The sequence below is a fragment of the Bufo bufo genome, chromosome 5 (assembly GCF_905171765.1).
Source record: "Bufo bufo chromosome 5, aBufBuf1.1, whole genome shotgun sequence".
NCBI lineage: Eukaryota > Metazoa > Chordata > Amphibia > Anura > Bufonidae > Bufo > Bufo bufo.
This window is the reverse complement of record NC_053393.1, coordinates 516719477-516738931: the sequence shown is the minus strand read 5'-3', so window position 1 is coordinate 516738931 and position 19455 is coordinate 516719477. Positions and strand designations below refer to the sequence as shown.

The 19455-nt window shown below is 43.6% G+C and overlaps 1 protein-coding gene across 1 annotated transcript in view; it reads left to right on the top strand.

Moving 5' to 3' along the window:
• Window positions 1–19455, top strand: part of LOC121002869 (macrophage mannose receptor 1-like) — a 300143-nt gene that overhangs the window by 5248 nt on the left and 275440 nt on the right. The window contains exons 3-7 of the mRNA XM_040434498.1: window positions 5624–5806; window positions 6816–6973; window positions 13399–13512; window positions 14908–15023; window positions 18758–18906. Of these exons, the coding sequence (XP_040290432.1) occupies window positions 13432–13512; window positions 14908–15023; window positions 18758–18906 (346 nt within the window). The 5' untranslated portion in view covers window positions 5624–5806; window positions 6816–6973; window positions 13399–13431. The remainder of the gene's footprint in view (window positions 1–5623; window positions 5807–6815; window positions 6974–13398; window positions 13513–14907; window positions 15024–18757; window positions 18907–19455) is intronic.

The window sequence follows — 19455 nt, the reverse complement described above, 5'->3', positions numbered from 1 at the left end:
ATAATTTGGATATTTAAATAGACGCTGCATTTGCCATTTATATAATACAATCGTATATGCCAGCAGGCCAAATATACATTGGTACATTGCATTGATGGGACACTGCAACAGAGTTATATAGCATTTTTTAACTATTTTTATTCCATTTTTATGGATTTTTATTTTTTTATTTTTCATTATCTTTTCATTAATTACATTTTTTCTAGTTGATCAACTATAGATGTCTATACTATCTATTTACATTGGGGTTTATGTATGGTATGCATTTCTGATGATGTCCTAAATGTATGTGGTGGTTGTCTTCTAGGGTGACCAACTGGGCATTTACATATTACATTTTGTGTTTATATTTTTAATATATTGTAACATTGCAGTTTATGAATAAATTATTTCTATATTAGCTGATCCATTAGCAATCCATACACCACTAGATAGTAGAGTGCCCCCCCAACTGTTTCTTCAAGTCCGTTCAGTATACCAGCCGTTGTACATTTTGTCGCTCCCGAAATGTGCACCCCTCTCATGGGCTTCCCGGGCGGCCTACGGTCCCAATTACATGAGGATTACAATCTGTTGCTGGTACTGCATCTCCAATTGCAAGTATATGGTCTGACACAGGAGGCTCTGGGTAACACTCAGCTTATCCCACTACCTCAACAACTTCTGGCCCTTCGGAATGAGATGGGCCCATTTTTCTGGTCCAGACCCATTGTTTCACTTTCCACAGGTCCCGGCAGCCATTCTGACCCTTTCCCAATCAGCCATCGTCTTTCCCAACACCATCGGCATCCCGGACGTCACCCCACTTGAATGTGCTATGTCCTAGAACATGGGTAATCGACCAAGGTCAGGAGTTTTAGTTTCCTCTAGCTCCTCATTGGCACTCTGAGTCAGCAAACCTACAGGGACTCGTGAGAGTGCATCAGAACTTGATGCGGTATTGGTACTTAGAAAGGCGAGCCATCCACCTCTGTTCAAGCGCTCAAAGCTTGGCATTCTACAGATGTGCTAACGGTTTGTTGTCTGTTATCACGGTCACCTCTGTACCTGTCAGGTACTCTGTAAACCTTTCGGTTATGGCCCACACCAGTGCAAGTAATTCCAATTTAAAGGAGCTATAGTTGTCAGGGTTGTGCTCCGACTCCCTCAGAGACCAGCTGCCGTAGGTAATGACTCTCCCACATCCGTCCTGGACTTGGGCTAGCACAGCTCCCAGACCATGTAGACTTCTGTCAGTGTACAACAGGAATGGGGTATCAAAGCTAGAATGAATGTACTGGTCAGCACCTTCTTTACTGCTTCAAAGGCCTCTTGTTGCCTGGATCCCCACTCAATGGAATGATTCTTTGGGCCCCCCGCAGTGCCCCTTGATAACTCATTTAGTAGGCCTGCCAAATGAGCAAATGTGGGTATGAAACTCCGGTAGTAGCCGGCCAATCCCGCACCTTTCATAGTGTACACGGCTGGGGCCACTTCTGGACAGCCTCCACCTTGCTGGGGGCCAGCTTTACTCACTCCGGGGTGAACAAGTGTCCCAATTACTCTATTTGCTGGTGAAACAGTTGGCACTTCTTGGGCTTCATCTTGAGCCGATGGTCGCAGCTTCTGGGCTCCCTCCAGCAGGGAGAATATATTCTCTAGGGTGTCTCTCTCGGATTTGGGCCTTACCATCATTGTCTGATGTGGCCCTCTAGAGCCCCAAGCGCAACCTCCACCCGCAGCTCGGGGGTCAGGTTACACATTTTAACCACACTCTGTACCCTTTTAGTCTACTCCTGCAACTTAATGGTTTTACCGTCAAATTTGGGCAGATGTCGCATTAGCGCCCCCTCGGGGGATGTACTGTACTGGGGCTGGCATGGCTGGGGCAGGCTGTATCTGTGGCACTGGGGCCAGTTTTCACAATGGTATCAAGACAAGTTGGTCTTGCACTGGCACACCCTAAACTAGGTACTGGACTGGCCTCATTGGTATCATGGGAAGGTTTCCAGTTCCCTTTCCGTCCATGATGGTCGCTGTACTCTGCTAACTATGCCAAGTTGTAAGCTGTGTACCGGGGTGGTCTCCCCAGGATACAGCAAAGTCACGAACGAGGAAAGCAACTCCAACACCAGTTTTTCCCAAAACTGTATTTTACTTAAACGTGGTAATGAACGCGACCAAAGAGGCGCCCTCCGGTGGATGCTGGAGGTATGAACGCTAAATTCACCTACTGGCGGGCTCAAATAGACCTTAGCCTTACCTGTTATTACCCTAGAATCAGGAACAATTATTTTGGTGCGTGATGCGTGCTAGCCTGCAGTACAGCACAACAGCTTACAATCTTATTACATGTTATAATATTCCCCCCCCAATAACTGATCAAATAGCACATGCCTTAGTTTTTCTCCTGAATAAACATCAGCCTGGCTTGAATTTGTTGTGGAGCTCTTCAGCTCTCCGCTGTGAACTGCCACTTTAAACTTGAAGTCCTTGTTATGAGTAGTTAACAATACTTGTGACCTGACAAACAGGAAACCTAACTGACTACAGGCCTGGTCTCAGTTTCTAGGATCATAGAATCCAAAACTGTAATGAAGTACATGCACGATTAGTCTTACCGACTCAGGTATGCTCTCTATATGCTGACTGTGGACAGAACAAGGGTTTATACAACAAGCGTACGGTACTGCAGTGTCTGTGGCTTTATCCCTCAGCTCTCACCTATGTTGCTGGCAGCAATATCCCTTCCTCTGGACAAGCTCTGGTCCCTGAAGGATGCTCTCACGTTTGGATGTCGAGGGATTCTCCTCACACAGCTCCTGTATGCTTCTCCTAGACTCACTCTAAGATGGCTGCAGCCTCACTTCCTCTCCAGGCTTGTAACTCCACCTCTGAGAGTCTAATATCTCATGAATCTATAAATGCAGTCTGTTAGCTGTGCTTAGGAAACAGCGGCCCCTTGTGGCCAAACAGCAAAATTTCAGTTCAAATGATTTAACTTCATTTACCAAACACAATGAGAGCAGTTTCCTCATCTCACACCAAGATCCCCTGGACTACTGGGCAGCCAAACTTGAATTGTAACCACAACTGGTTGAGTTTGCTCTTGGCAAGCTTTCCTGCCCAGCCAGGAGTGTGGCATCAGAGCACATGTTTAGTGCAGCAGGTGACATAGTTACCCCAAACTTGCCTTTCAATACAAAATGTAGAGAGAATAACCTTTATAAAGATAAATCAGGTGTGGATCAACCAGAATTTCGAGACACTGGTGCCTGATGCAACAGATTAGATAATTCTGGCAGTAATTATCGGACTGTAGTGTGCTGCCACACCAGAACCTTGTGACAAATGGTCCATTACTTCTGGCCACTTGCTGCTGCCACTATTCTGATACTGCCACCCACCTGATGCCACAGGCCTGCTGCCTGATCTGCCACCATCTTGTGCTGTTACTGCCACTGCTGTTGCCCCCCCTCCCCACTCTGTTCTGAGGCCACTATTGTGACTCTTTATGCTGTTGCTATCCTCACCAGTCTGTTACGGGGACACTAGGGACCCTGTTTGGCCATGTTGACATCACTGTTTATTTTTCTCTAATTCTCATCCATCAGAAAAACAGAAAACTAACAAAAAAAAAGGGTCCTGTTTGAGCGTCCATAATGCCTCTATCACGCTGTCAGTATTTTGCATCAGGATTTGATCATGCTTTCTAAGCCAAAAACAGGAGTGGGTCCAAAACCCAAAAGACATGCAAATAATTCCATCACATGTTATCTTTGTGTGGACCCACTCCTGTTTTTTCCTTACCAAATACTGATGCAAATAAATGACCAAATACTGACCATGCGATAGAGGCCATTAAAGTCCTTCATGCAGGACTTCTATTCTAGCTGAATAAAAATGATTTCAGATGCATAAGGCCAAAACTCAAGCAAATTGGGCATAAGGCCTCTATCACACAGTCAGTATTTTGCAACAAGATTTCATCATGATTTGAAAGCCAAGAGCAGGAGTGGGTCCAAAACACAGAAGACATGCAAATATTTCCATCACATCTTATCTCTATTTTAAACCCACTACTATTTTTGCTTTACAAATACTGATCAAATGCTGACGGATTGAAGGCAGATGTTCAAACTACAGGCCCCTACTTGAATCTTGGGCCACTGCACGGTTAAGTCCTTGTCAATAAATTAGACCTGGCGCTAACATTGACCTGTAAGGCTGAGTTCACATTTCAGTTATTTGGTCATGTTATTTGAGCCAAATGCAAGGGCCAAGCCTACTATCGGATTAGGTATCACAAACACATCTACACCTGTTTTGTGGGTTTGCACAGTCATTCTACAGCTAACAGAAGGGATTCTAAAGCATGTGTCTGCACTTCTACAAAATGGATTAAAAGAACAGTTTTCTTTCTCCACTACATTATTGGCGCTGCCTCCATGTCCTTATTTTGTTCCACTAAAGAGTAATTGGGACACCTGCAGGGACGCCCAGCTTTTTCTTATGTTTTTTGCTTTATTAAAGGCTTCTGTATGTTTTCTTTTGGTTTAGCTAGGGATTAGTTAGGACTGTTGGTGGCCTGTACGATGATGCGCACGTCCATATATGTGACTAGAGATGTCCCGAACTATTCGCCGGCGAAAAGTTCCCGGCGAACATCGCATGTTCGCGTTCGCCGCGGCGGGCGAACATATGCGATTTTCGGTCTGCCCCCTATACATCATCATTGAGCAAACTTTGACCCTGTACCTCACAGTCAGCAGACACATTCCAGCCAATCAGCAGACCCTCCCTCCCAGACAGTCCCACCTCCTATCAAAAAGCAAGGACAGCATCCATCTTAGATTCATTCTGAAGCTGCAGTGTCACAAATTTGACTAACTTGTAATCGCAATGCGATTAATACAGGTTATATTAATCGCATTTCGAATTCAACTTAGAGCTGGGTTCCTAATGGTTGTATTGCTAGAATATAAAGAAGATTGAGAATATAGTGCTATATTCGCTATATTCGTCAATTCTAGCAATACAACCATTAGTAACTCTAATAGGATCTAAGTTGTAATCGCATTGCGATTAATGCAGGTTATATTAATCGCATTGCGACTTCAACTTACCACACTCTGCGTCAACTACGTAATTTTCCATGTGAGTTTTGCCATGGATCCCCCTCCGGCATGCCACAGTCCAGGTGTTAGTCCCCTTGAAACAACTTTTCCATCACTATTGTGGCCAGAAAGAGTCCCTGTGGGTTTTAAAATTCACCTGTCTATTGAAGTCTATGGAGGTTCGTCCGCGAACATTTGCGTAAATTCACGTTCACTGTTCGCGAACGGAAAGTTTTATGTTCACGACATCTCTATATGTGACCTGCCTGTCAGTCTGACGCATAGTAACTGTTTCGCTACCAGAAAGGACAAGCTGTGCATGTTTCTGCACTGCACAGTGATGTACACTAAAATACATTCTCCCTAAAATTTACCTGCAGCCCGGGATAGACCTGATTTAATGTGCTGCGTGACAAATTAATGGTCACGAAGCGAGTTTCTTGGCGAAAATTCAAGGAAGCAACTGAATCGAATTTTTGAAAACTTCGCTCATCTTTAGTCATGACTTTTTTTTCTTTCTGTCACAGGAACCAATGACCCCATCTCTTGTCCCTACTCATGGTCTCCTTATAATGGATACTGCTATTACCTAGTCCGTGATGCTAAGATATGGAGGAAAGCCTTGTTATCTTGTAACCGAGAAGGAGGCAACCTTGCAAGTCTGCACAATATTGAGGAAGCAAGTGCTATTGCCTCCCAGTTTCAGTTTGGTGAGTATCTACTGGTTCACTAAAAATACTATTAATCTCAAGTTTACAGGATAGTAGGGGATACTGAGAAGGCTGGTTATCAAAGGGCTATTGGCATCTTAAAAAGTTATGGTGCATCGGTAGGATATGCCATCACTGTGGTCGATGAGTGTCCAACCACTGGGACCTCCACCAATCCTGAAAATGCAGTTCCCTGTACAGTCTGTGCAATGAAAAACAGCCTGCAGGCCTTTCATTCTCGGGATCAGTGGGTTCCCAAAGCGATATGCTTCCATCCTAGCGATATGCTATCACCTTACAAGATGGGAATACCCTATTAAGGCAACCATGGTTTTGTCGGTGAGAATTTGGAGCCTAACTTTCCTTTTCAACTGATATTCTTTCCTTTCCCTGCATTGGCTCCCATCCTCATTAAAAAGGTTTTCCAACACCAAAAAAAAAATAGTTTCAGGGGGCTCAGAATAAAAGATTCAATACTCGCCTCACAGATACCCTGCTACTGCCATTATGAAGCTGCCTGGGTCTCTGCTGCTCACTCCTTCCTGCTCATAGAGAATGCTGGATGAAGAGGTCACCTCTGTGGCCAGTGATTAGCCAGATTGGCAAATGATTAGGGGGGCATTTCCAGGAGGGATCCAGGTAGAGTACTAATGGAAGTGTTGGGGAACTGATGATGTGAGTATTGGTTATTTTTTGTTTTTGAGCTACTATGAGCCCACTACCACCAATTTATTTTATGGAAAACCTCTTCAGTCTACATGATCTTCTCCAGGTATTTCTTATCTTAGTTTTATTGTATGGTCCAGTTGTAAGGGCTGCAAATCACCAGAGCAAATTCTGTGCAGACAATGAGATCTGCATTTAGAAAACAGCAGAACTAAGAACCGATCAACAATCTAGATGTGTGTTTTACGATAGTACCAGTATCGCCATCTAGTGGAGGGTACACTATACCATGAAAAAAAAATCAAAATATTAAATATAAATTATACTTGATATTTTCTTTTAGGAGATGCAGAATATGTGTGGCTTGGGTTGAATGACTTGAAGAAACAGTTATTTTTTGAATGGAGCGATGGGTCACCAGTGACATATACAACATGGCAGAGAGGAGAACCATCTCACTTCAGTGACGGACAAGAGGATTGTGTGGCATTATCCACTAAGGTATGGCTCAGCGAGCCTGAGGATCAATAAAATTTAGCATTTCTGACCTGGTAGGAATACTGTAAGTTACTAATATTTGAACTGACAGATAAGGCTACTTTCACATTAGCGGCAGCCTTCTCCGGCAGGCTGTTCCAGCGGGTGAATAGCCTGATGGATCCATGCTGCCGCTAGTGCACGCGTGCCGTCGGAAGTCCACTACGGCCCCATTCACTATAATAGGGCGGGCCGGAGGTCCGGCCGCAGCACGGCAAACATTAGCTGCCGCTAATGTGAAAGTAGCCGAACAGATCAAACTGATAGTAGAAATAGAAAACTCTGTGTATTGTTACATTACAGCATCAGGGCTCACAGCATATACAGTACATGGATTGTAGGTCTGCATTCTTTGGTCCATCATTCACTGGTCTGGGTGAACAATAATTTACGGTAATCTGATATGGCCGTGTAAAGTCTATCTATTGCTTCATACACATTCTGTGCATATACACTGCTCCCACTGAACTCTATAAAAAAACTGTCCTCACTAAGTCCTTGAGCTCCCCCTAGTGGTGATTTCAAAAGTCAGAATGTTATCACTAGTGTTGAGCGCGAATATTCTAATTACGAATTTTAATCTCGAATATCGGCACTTCGAGAATTCACAAATATTTCGAATATAGTGCTATATATTTGTTTTTTGGAATAGTCGTCATTTTTTCCATCTGAACACATGATTCCTCCCTGCTTCTTGCTTGTGGGCCAATGAGTCATTGGCCCACAAGCAACTTAAGCAGGGAGGAATCATGACTTCAGATGGAAAAAAATGACAAATATTCAAAAAAAACTAATATATAGCACTATAGTCTATAGTGCTATATATTCGTTTTTGACCCACGCCTGTATTGATCGCGTAATATTCGCATATTACGTGATCATTACGTTGCTGATTTTTGAGTAAAAAAAAAAAGAATGTAGAATATAGCGAAAATATCACGAATTTCAATATGACCCCTGCCGCTCATCACTAGTTATCACTTAACCACCTCAGCCCCCAGTGCTTAAACACCCTGAAAGACCAGGCCACTTTTTACACTTCTGACCTACACTACTTTCACCGTTTATTGCTCGGTCATGCAACTTACCACCCAAATGAATTTTACCTCCTTTTCTTCTCACTAATAGAGCTTTCATTTGGTGGTATTTCATTGCTGCTGACATTTTTACTTTTTTTGTTATTAATCGAAATTTAACGATTTTTTTGCAAAAAAAGGACATTTTTCACTTTCAGTTGTAAAATTTTGCAAAAAAAACGAGATCCATATAGAAATTTTGCTCTAAATTTATAGTTTGGGTAAAAGTTATAGCGTTTACAAACTATGGTACAAAAATGTGAATTTCCGCTTTTTGAAGCCGCTCTGACTTTCTGAGCACCTGTCATGTTTCCTGAGGTTCTACAATGCCCAGACAGTAGAAACACCCCACAAATGACCCCATTTCTGAAAGTACACACCCTAAGGTATTCACTGATGGGCATAGTGAGTTCATAGAACTTTTTATTTTTTGTCACAAGTTAGCGGAAAATGATGATTTTTTTTTTTTTTCCCCACCTTCTCCTGAGTACGGAGATACCAGATGTGTGACACTTTTTTGCAGCCTAGGTGGGCAAAGGGGCCCATATTCCAAAGAGCACCTTTCGGATTTCACAGGTCATTTTTTACAGAATTTGATTTCAAACTCCTTACCACACATTTGGGCCCCTAGAATGCCAGGGCAGTATAACTACCCCACAAGTGACCCCATTTTGGAAAGAAGAGACCCCAAGGTATTCGCTGATGGGCATAGTGAGTTCATAGAACTTTTTATTTTTTGTCACAAGTTAGTGGAATATGAGACTTTGTATGAAAAAAAAATAAAAAAAAAAATCATCATTTTCCACTAACTTGTGACAAAAAATAAAAAATTCTAGGAACTCGCCATGCCCCTCACGGAATACCTTGGGGTGTCTTCTTTCCAAAATGGGGTCACTTGTGGGGTAGTTATACTGCCCTGGCATTTTCCAGGGGCCCTAATGTGTGGTAAGTAGGTAAATGACCTGTGAAATCCTAAAGGTGCTCTTTGGAATATGGGCCCCTTTGCCCACCTAGGCTGCAAAAAAGTGTCACACATGTGGTATCGCCGTATTCAGGAGACGTTGGGGAATGTGTTTTGGGGTGTCATTTTACATATACCCATGCTGGGTGAGAGAAATATCTTGGCAAAAGACAACTTTTCCCATTTTTTTATACAAAGTTGGCATTTGACCAAGATATTTCTCTCACCCAGCATGGGTATATGTAAAATGACACCCCAAAACACATTCCCCAACTTCTCCTGAGTACGGCGATACCAGATGTGTGACACTTTTTTGCAGCCTAGATGCGCAAAGGTGCCCAAAGTCCTTTTAGGAGGGCATTTTTAGACATTTGGATACCAGACTTCTTCTCACGCTTTGGGGCCCCTAGAATGCCAGGGCAGTATAAATACCCCACATGTGACCCCATTTTGGAAAGAAGACACCCCAAGGTATTCAATGAGGGGCATGGCGAGTTCATAGAAATTTTTTTTTTTTGGCACAAGTTAGCGGAAATTGATATTTTTTATTTTTTTCTCACAAAGTCTCCCGTTCCGCTAACTTGGGACAAAAATTTCAATCTTTCATGGACTCAATATGCCCCTCACGGAATACCTGGGGGTGTCTTCTTTCCGAAATGGGGTCACATGTGGGGTATTTATACTGCCCTGGCATTCTAGGGGCCCTAAAGCGTGAGAAGAAGTCTGGAATATAAATGTCTAAAAAATTTTACGCATTTGGTTTCCGTGAGGGGTATGGTGAGTTCATGTGAGATTTTATTTTTTGACACAAGTTAGTGGAATATGAGACTTTGTAAGAAAAAAAAAAAAAAATTCCGCTAACTTGGGCCAAAAAAATATCTGAATGGAGCCTTACAGAGGGGTGATCAATGACAGGGGGGGTGATCAATGACAGGGGGGTTGATCAATGACAGGGGGGTTGATCATCGACAGGGGGGTGATCAATGACAGGGGGGTGATCAGGGAGTCTATATGGGGTGATAACCACAGTCATTGATCATGCCCCTGTAAGGCTTCATTCAGACGTCCGGATGCGTTTTGCGGATCCGATCCATCTATCAGTGCATCCGTAAAAATCATGCGGACATCTGAATGGAGCTTTACAGGGGGGTAATCAATGACAGGGGGGTAATCAATGACAGGGGGGTGATCAGGGAGTCTATATGGGGTGATCACCACAGTCATTGATCACGCCCCTGTAAGGCTTTATTCAGACGTCCGGATGCGTTTTGCGGATCCGATCCATCTATCAGTGCATCCGTAAAAATCATGCGGACGTCTGAATGGAGCTTTACAGGGGGGTAATCAATGACAGGGGGGTGATCAGGGAGTCTATATGGGGTGATCACCACAGTCATTGATCACGCCCCTGTAAGGCTTCATTCAGACGTCCGGATGCGTTTTGCGGATCCGATCCATCTATCAGTGCATCCGTAAAAATCATGCGGACATCTGAATGGAGCTTTACAGGGGGGTAATCAATGACAGGGGGGTGATCACCACAGTCATTGATCATGCCCCTGTAAGGCTTCATTCAGACGACCGGATGCGTTTTGCGGATCCGATCCATGTATCAGTGCATCCGTAAAAATCATGCGGACATCTGAATGGAGCTTTACAGGGGGGTGATCAGGGAGTCTATATGGGGTGATCACCACAGTCATTGATCATGCCCCTGTAAGGCTTCATTCAGACGTCCGGATGCGTTTTGCGGATCCGATCCATCTATCAGTGGATCGGTAAAAATCATGCGGACGTCTGAATGGAGCTTTACAGGGGGGTAATCAATGACAGGGGGGTAATCAATGACAGGGGGGTGATCAGGGAGTCTATATGGGGTGATCACCACAGTCATTGATCACGCCCCTGTAAGGCTTCATTCAGACGTCCGGATGCGTTTTGCGGATCCGATCCATCTATCAGTGGATCCGTAAAAATCATGCGGACGTCTGAATGGAGCTTTACAGGGGGTTGATCAATGACAGGGGGGTAATCAATGACAGGGGGGTGATCAGGGAGTCTATAGGGGGTGATCAGGGGTGATTAGGGGTGATCAGGGGCTAATAAGGGGTTAATAAGTGACGGGGGGGGGGGGTGTAGTGTAGTGTAGTGGTGCTTGGTGCTACTTTACTGAGCTACCTGTGTCCTCTGGTGGTCGATCCAAACAAAGGGGACCACCAGAGGACCAGGTAGCAGGTATATTAGACGCTGTTATCAAAACAGCGTCTAATATACCTGTTAGGGGTTAAAAAAAACACATCTCCAGCCTGCCAGCGAACGATCGCCGCTGGCAGGCTGGAGATCAACTCTCTTACCTTCCGTTCCTGTGAGCGCGCGCGCCTGTGTGCGCGCGTTCACAGGAAGTCTCGCGTCTCGCGAGATGACGCGTATATGCGTGACTGTGCGCAGGGCTGCCACCTCCGGAACGCGATCCTGCGTTAGGCGGTCCGGAGGTGGTTAAAGGGGTTGTTTGGCTGGATAAAAGAAGCAGAATGGGTTGAAAAAAATAAGCTTGACTCACTTTACCAATTTCCTGCCACTTACATTTTGACACTTACTGGGTCCCCACTGATCTCTGCTTCCTGATCCCAGCTCAAAATGTAGGTAATGCCTGTTCTGGCTCAGGTGATCCGTGATTCACTTAGCAGGCATTTCCTGCCAGATCCTTTAGGTCGGAAAGGCAACGGTGCCAGATGAGTAATGTTTTTTTAATTCCCCCCATATGCTAAAATGTATTCATAAGTCAACCACTTTAATTATATTGCTGAGTAAGGCCTCATGCACACGACCGTTGTTTTGAGTCCGCATCTGAGCCGCCGTTTTGGCGGCTCGGACGCGGATCCATTTACTTCAATGGGGCCGCAAAAGATAACATGTCCTATTCTTGTCCGCGCTTTGTGGACAAAAAACACCCATTTTTTGCAAGATAATACAATTTGGGTCCTTTGCTGAATTTGTGACAGTCAAATACAAACTTTAAATACTGCAGTTATATTCTGCAATACCCTACATCTGCGCTCTTTGCTGCATTCCTGGCAGTCCAATACAAGTGTTAGATACTGCTGTTATATTTTCGGTTTAAAAAACACCTATTTTGGGCAAGATAATAAATTTGCGGCCTTTTCTGCATTTCTGGCAGTCCAATACAAGTGTTAGATACTGCTGTTATATTCTGGGTTTAAAAAAACACAAATTTTTGCAATACCCTACATCTGGGGCCTTTGCTGCATTTGTCATAGTGAAATACAAACTTTAAATACTGCAATTATATTTTGGTTTTAAAAAAAACACCCATTTTTTGCATGACCCTATATCTCGGGCCTTTGCTGCATTTGTCACAGTAAAATACAACCAGTCAATACTGCAGTTACATTATTGGTTGACAAATTAACATTTTTTGTGACCGTGAAGTAATTGTATAAAATTCGCCTGTCACACAGTTGTGTGACCTCAAGAAATTTTTCCTCTTTATGACACCGGCACTACCTTACTCTCAGTGAACTTAATTGTTGACTATTGGCGGGTACATTGTCGCCTGACATAAACCATCTGTTAGTTTGGTGGGTGAAAGCAAAGAATGAGGAGAGCGTCAAATAAGGGACGTGACCCCGGTCGTGGTGCTGCTGGTGGAGCTCCTGTGAGGACGTGGTCGATCTGTGCCAGCTACACACAAAAGTGAAACACCTTTCTCAGGTGCGAGTAGGCGACAGAACCTTTAGCGTTATTTGGTAGGGCCGAATGCGGCTATACGAATGGTGAGGCCAGAACAAGTACAAAAAAAATATATATACTCACCTCATCCACTTGCTCACAGAGAAGCCGTCCGCTCCCCTCTTCATTGAAGAAATCCTACCAAAAGACCAGCAGCGAGCATGATGACCTCACCATGTGATCACACTGGGCGCACATGGTGATGTCATCTCTGAGACGGAAGCAAAAGGCCTCTCCGCTAGCAAGCGGATGAGGAGAGTATAATTGATTAACCCATGAACTGCTTAGTGTGAGTCACATATGCCGCGATCAGCATTGAACGGGTGGTATCTGAGGGGCAAAATGATGGGGGGGCGACGCGATCACCTTTCCCTGTCATTGTGCCTGCTGCATACAATGGAAAGCGATTCGTGACAAAGTCATTTGTAACAAATTGAATATTTCGTTGAAGTTCGGCGAAGCAGCTGAATTGAAATTTTTAAAACTTCGCTCATCTCTAGTGATCAGGACAATGTGCAAGTAGAAGCTTTGGAAGGTGAAGTTGATGGTAATATCTTCAATTATATGTGGCGATGACAACCTCATCATACATTTTTCTACAGGACGGACAATGGGCAGACCAGAACTGCGAAAAAATGTTTCCATATATTTGTAAAAGAGATCCATTGCCAAATGCTATAGAGGAAGTTATCAATATGAACCCGGGATGTGAAAAGGTAAAGGATATTATGTGTTTAAAAGTCCTCAGGACAACCCCTGTCCATGTGCCGTTAGATAATATGGGCTTCATAATGGAGAGGTCACTGCAAAAAGCACCTTCCACTTTGGTAGATTCCATCCTTCATGTATTACACAGTCAGCCATTCATTCACATATATATGACCAGCTGGACCATCCCCCAGAAATAACAGTCTAAAGGGTTTTCTGAACACTGAAGATAGGTTTCAACATTCTCCAATGCAACAATTTAGTGCTATACCTTTGCTAATGGTCCCCAGGGTCCCATACTGCTACCTTCCCTCCTCGCAGCATGGTGAGATATCATCTAATGCATATGACCATGTTGATCTGGCGATATGTATGTGCAACGAGCCCCGGAGGAGCCAGTGCAGAGGATGGGAGTGGTAGTGGCCCTGATGAAGTGTTGTCACGATCAGGGTTGCCAAGAAATTTCTGGACAGTGAAAAAAATTGTTGTGTCCGTGATTTTTTTAAGGCTGGTGGTACATGACTAGATTATTTTGATGGTAATTATCATAATTTACAGCTCAGAGTTAGTGCTGGTAATGAGATCTTAATCAGGATATTGAGCTATAGACATGTATTACATATAACCTTTATAATTCATTATTGTTTTCCAAATTGTCCATAAAGATTTTGTCTGTCCTTGATTTTAGAATAAGATGTCTAGATAAATGTGCACTGGAAATGTAGTATAGTATTAAAGAATCAGGCCAGAAATAAATTGTATAAAAGTCTCTTTCACTAAGTGCAATGTAGAATTTTAAATACATTCAATAGCTGCTGATTTCAAGCGTAGTTTTCTGTGGCACCAGTAAGGATGATGGAGGCAGGTTGGATGTCTGTAGATTAGCACTAGAATAGTACTGACCTAGTAGTGTTCTGTGTGACGGGTGTCTTAGTCGTAGTCCCTCACTTTATAGCAGTGTCTCTAATGCTGGTTGTAGCTGTTCATTCTGCTGTCTTCTCAAGGATTTACTTGGGGATGTATATTTTTAGCTGTTATTACCATTGGAGAGTCCTTCTTAGGAGCAGGAGCTCAGTTGTGCGCTTCCTCTCCTCTCACTGGTAACACAGGAAGTCCTTCCCCTGGGAGGAGGCAGAACCATTCCACTCCAACCAAGAGAGCAGGGTGCTTAGCCCTGTTTCTTGTCAACTACTGTATTGCCATCCATTCCTTACTGGTAGTTACGGCCATAACATACAATAATACAAAACAATACAATATCATAACTATATATAATTGTGTGTCCCCCCCCCCAAGGTCTTTTTTTTTATCAGGGGTCAGAAAATCCCCTCTAAATCTATAGTTTATAGATTAAAAAAGTAAATTGTACCTAATCTGACTTACTACTGTCTCATGTGTAACAGGGCTGGAGTAGGCACGGCTACTACTGCTATCTAATAGGTGAATCGCCTGGTTCATTTGCAGAAGCTAACAGCTCGTGTAATCATAATGGAGCCTTCCTGATGACTGTGGATGACAGGTGATTATGATCTCTACTTATACCAAAAATTCCTTCGGCCATGACTACCTGGTTATAAGGGGGTTTTCATGGCATTGATTTTGCCCCAAGGACCTGGTATCTGGTAAGAATTTGGGGGTGGGGTAGTAGAACTGCTTTTCTGCCAATGCTTTTTGTGTATTTTAACTTTACTTGTTTTTAATGTGCTAATACTGTTCCACTTGGTCAATGTGATTATGGTGATACTCCTCTGTCATACTACTTGTTGCTATTCACCATGGCATTTAAGAGGATAAACTGAGATATATACGCAACAAGCTCAGGAGACGGGAGCCGAGGATGGGAGTGGTAGTTGTAGCTCTCAGAATGGTAGTAGTGCTCACAGCCCACAGTGGCAACTCTCCCTCTGGTTATCTCTGGGGCCGTGCAGTGGTAGGAGGGCTCACCCTTTTTTCCCCTCGGGGCACATCCTGGTATTGGAGCTCCTAATGTTAGGTGTGCTGCCCGCGGGGGCAGACTGGGAACTTAAAGTGGCCCTGGAAAAAAATACTAAAAGTGACCCTGTTCTGTAGTCGGGTCCAAATTGATGGAAGGCAGAGCCAGCAATATCATATTGTGGCACTTTATGCCGCCCCAACAGAGCCAAATACTACAGTCCATCACAAATACTGCCTCAGGCAACACAAAATACATCCCCAACAACTTCCACTGGCCAGTTGTGAGGAAGGCTCAGGTGGCCCCCTGGGCATTGGCCCACCGGGAAATTTCCCTGTAAGGTCTATGGCCAATCCGCTCCTGTCTGCCTGTGATGTTACATGAGTGCTTGGTAGGGCGCAAAGCAGGATTGCAGATTAAAGGCCTACAGATGATGGAGACAATAACCAAACTCGGTTGCAATAGATAAAGTCTGTCTTTACTGAATTGAGTCAGTAGTGCAAATAGCAGCAAAAAGGCACAAATCCAAGGAATCTCACGGTATAATCCTCTCCTAATAGGATATCAGCAGCAACAATGATGATAATTATAGTAAACCCTCTCACACTATAGGACAATATCTTGTTGTCTGAAGGTCTGCACCACCTTGTAAATTCTGGATCTTTCCTTCAGGAGTACATTTGAGGTGGAGTAGCTTCTTTTGCAGCTGTAAGCTCAGAGATTGAGGTTTTCTGGACCTGGGCCTAGCTAGCAGGACCTGGCCGACATGTGTCTTCTCCCTAGCCTTGCCCAGCCTAGACTAACTACTGACCAGGGGCAGAGCTGGTCCATCACTCTGGAAACCTGACAATTCTGCTCAGGTGTTAACTGTTAATTTGTCAGTATAGTGCTATTAGGTCACGTAAACATTTACCGGTACCTTCACTTCCGGGTGGATTGACATTGCAGCAGCTTCACACACAAGAGGGGAGCAGCTGCTGGGAGGATCGCAAGGTAAGTATTCTCTTGTCCCCCTACAGCACTCTCTCTGCTGCCACAAATGATTGCAGGGATGCAAATAAAAGACAGAGCATTAGCAAAATCATACATTATAAGGGGAATGCATGATTTTGTAATACACACTGACATCAATGGCTATATATATATATTTTTAGAAAATCCGCCTACAAAATTCAGTGCAGAATCACGCTTGTTTTTTAATCACATTTTTTCATGTGTTTTTCATTCAGTTTTGATGCGGTTTTTAAACTTTTTTTTTTAACTGATGGGTGTTTCCTTCAATACATACATCCATTACTACTTGAGGTTTTTGATGCAGAAAATGTGCAAAATATGCACAGATACATAGGCAGCAGTTTTTTTTAAGCTTCCCATTGATCTCAATGGGAGTTTCAGCACGGATTCTACCTCAAGATAGGACCATCAGGCCACCACACTCACACATTGCCCCTGCGGTCCTGGTCACTGCATATGGCACAACTGCAAACCAACCAACAGATGGCCATCCACCTAAACTGACAGGTCAGGCAAGAAGATCACTGATTAGAGAAGCAGACAAAGGCCCATGGTGGCTCATTCTAGAGAATCTGAAGAGTTCCACATCTCAGGTGGGAGAATCACAGGAAAACTATTAGTCATGTACTCCACAAATCTGGCCATTTTGGAAGAGTGGCAAGAAGAAAGCTATTCTTGAAAGCAAGCATCCCGTTTGCAGTTTGCCACAAGCCATGTAGGGGACACTGCAAACATGTGAAAGAAGGTCCTCTGGTCAGATGAAACCAAGACTGAACTTTTTTACCTAAATGCAAAACGCTATGTGTGGTGGAAAATGAACACTGCACATCACCCTGAACACATCGTCCAAACAGTGAAACATGACTGTGGCAACATCATGGTGTAGGGATACTTTTCTTCAGCAGGGACAAGGAAGCTGGTCGGAGTTGATGGAAGGATGGATGGAGCTAAATACATGACAATCCTGGAGGAAAACCTGGTAGAGACAGCAAAAGACTTGAGACTGAGGTAGAGGTTCACCCTTCAGCAGGACAGGGCAGTATTTCAACATGATAACGAACCCTCCAAGACAATCACTGCCCTGCTAAAGAAACTGAGGGAAAGGGTGCTGGACTGGCCAAGCATGTATCCAGACCTAACCCCTACTGAGCATCTGTGGGGCATCCTCAATTGGAAGGTGGTGGAGCGCAAGGTCTCTAACATCCACCAGCTCCGTGATGTCTTCATGGAGGAGTGGAAATGGATTCCAGTGACAACCTGTGAAGCTCTAGTGAACTCAATGCCCAAGAGAGTTAAAGCAGTTCTAAAAAATAATGGTGGCCTCACAAAATATTGACACTTTGTGCACAATTTGGCCATGTTCACTTAGGGGTGTACTCACTTTTGTTGCCAGCGGTTTAGACATTAATGCCTATGTGTTGAGTTATTTTGAGGACACCAAATTTACACTGTTATACAGGCTGTATACTGACTACTTTACATTGTATCAAAGTGTCATATCTTCAGTGTTGTCCCATGAAAATATATAATTCATTATTTACAAAAATGTGAGGGGTGGACTCACTTGGGAGATACTGTGCATACCATTGAGAATCTGTGGCAAGACTTCAAAATTGTTGTTCACAGACGCTCTCCATCCAATCTGACTAGCGCAAGCTATTTTCCAAAGAAGAATGGGCAATCATTTTAGCCCCTAGTTGTGCAAAGCTGGTAGAGACATACCCCAAAAAACTTGCAGCCGTAATTGCAGTGAAAGGTGGTCCTACAAAGTAGTGACTCGGTGGGGTGGGGGGGTTAGGGCTTATGCGGGGTTGAATATAAATGCATGCCACACTTTCCAAATTTTTAGATATAATTTTTTTTTAAAACCCTGTATCATTTTTCTTTTCACTTCACACATATTATACTTGCTACTTTGTGTTGGTCTATTAACTAAGTGGGTGTAACCTGAGAAAATGTGGAAAATTTCAAGGGTATGAATACCGTACTTTTTTCAAGGCTCTATTCCGTATTTCAAAGTAATTAGTAAGGGGGATTGGAAGGTAAACAGCTAACATGAGAACTAGACATCTTTCTCTAATAAGATATGTTACAAAGTTTCTTGTGGTATTATTGATTTATGAACAGTTGTGTGAAAAGTTATTGACCATTTAAGTAGGAAATACAATCCCACATAAAATCCCCAAATTGTTAAACATAGCCCTTGGGATTAATAAAATAACTGTGTCCTTGCTCTTCACTTTTTTCACTCATTCATTCACTACAAACAGGTGCTAATGTGACATAATGTTGGCTTCTCACTACAGGTTTGAACAGGCCTATTTAACAAGCCTGATTGGATTTACAGCTGAGAAATATTTCTGGACAGGACTCTCTGATACGGAGGATAGGAACACATTTACGTGGGCAAACAGGCAAAAAGTCTTATACACGCACTGGAATGCAGACATGCCAAGTAAGTCCATTCTCCATGCTATGATGTTCTCACAGAGGACACTGTTCACGCTCTATGCCGCTACCATTAGCTGTTCTGCCAACCAAAATGTTCTTAAAGAAGTTGCTCATTTTCATTCCACCCTCCCCTGCTGCCTTGATTGACAGGGCCAGGCAGAACAGCCAGGGAGGGGCTGGCAACATAAATGAGTGGAGCTTGGGTGCAACAACAGCAATAATGACATCCTCATTGCACCAAAGGCCTAATTTGCATAATAAGACAAAGTATCATAACTTGGGACTGAATCCAATTCAATGATAAGAAGCAGTTACACTTTGTCTGCTCCTTCCCATTGAAGTGAATGGGACGCCACTGCGATATCCAATTCCCGATACCCACGCCGATCTGATATTGATGATCTATCCTGAGGATAGGTCATCAATATAAGACACTGGCCAAGCCCTTTAAGGAGAGTCAGTACTCCCTAAGCCCTCTTATCATAGAGATGAGTCCCCTAGATGCCCCTCTACCACCCGCTCTATCACCTTGGCGATCCTTCATTTCTTTGGC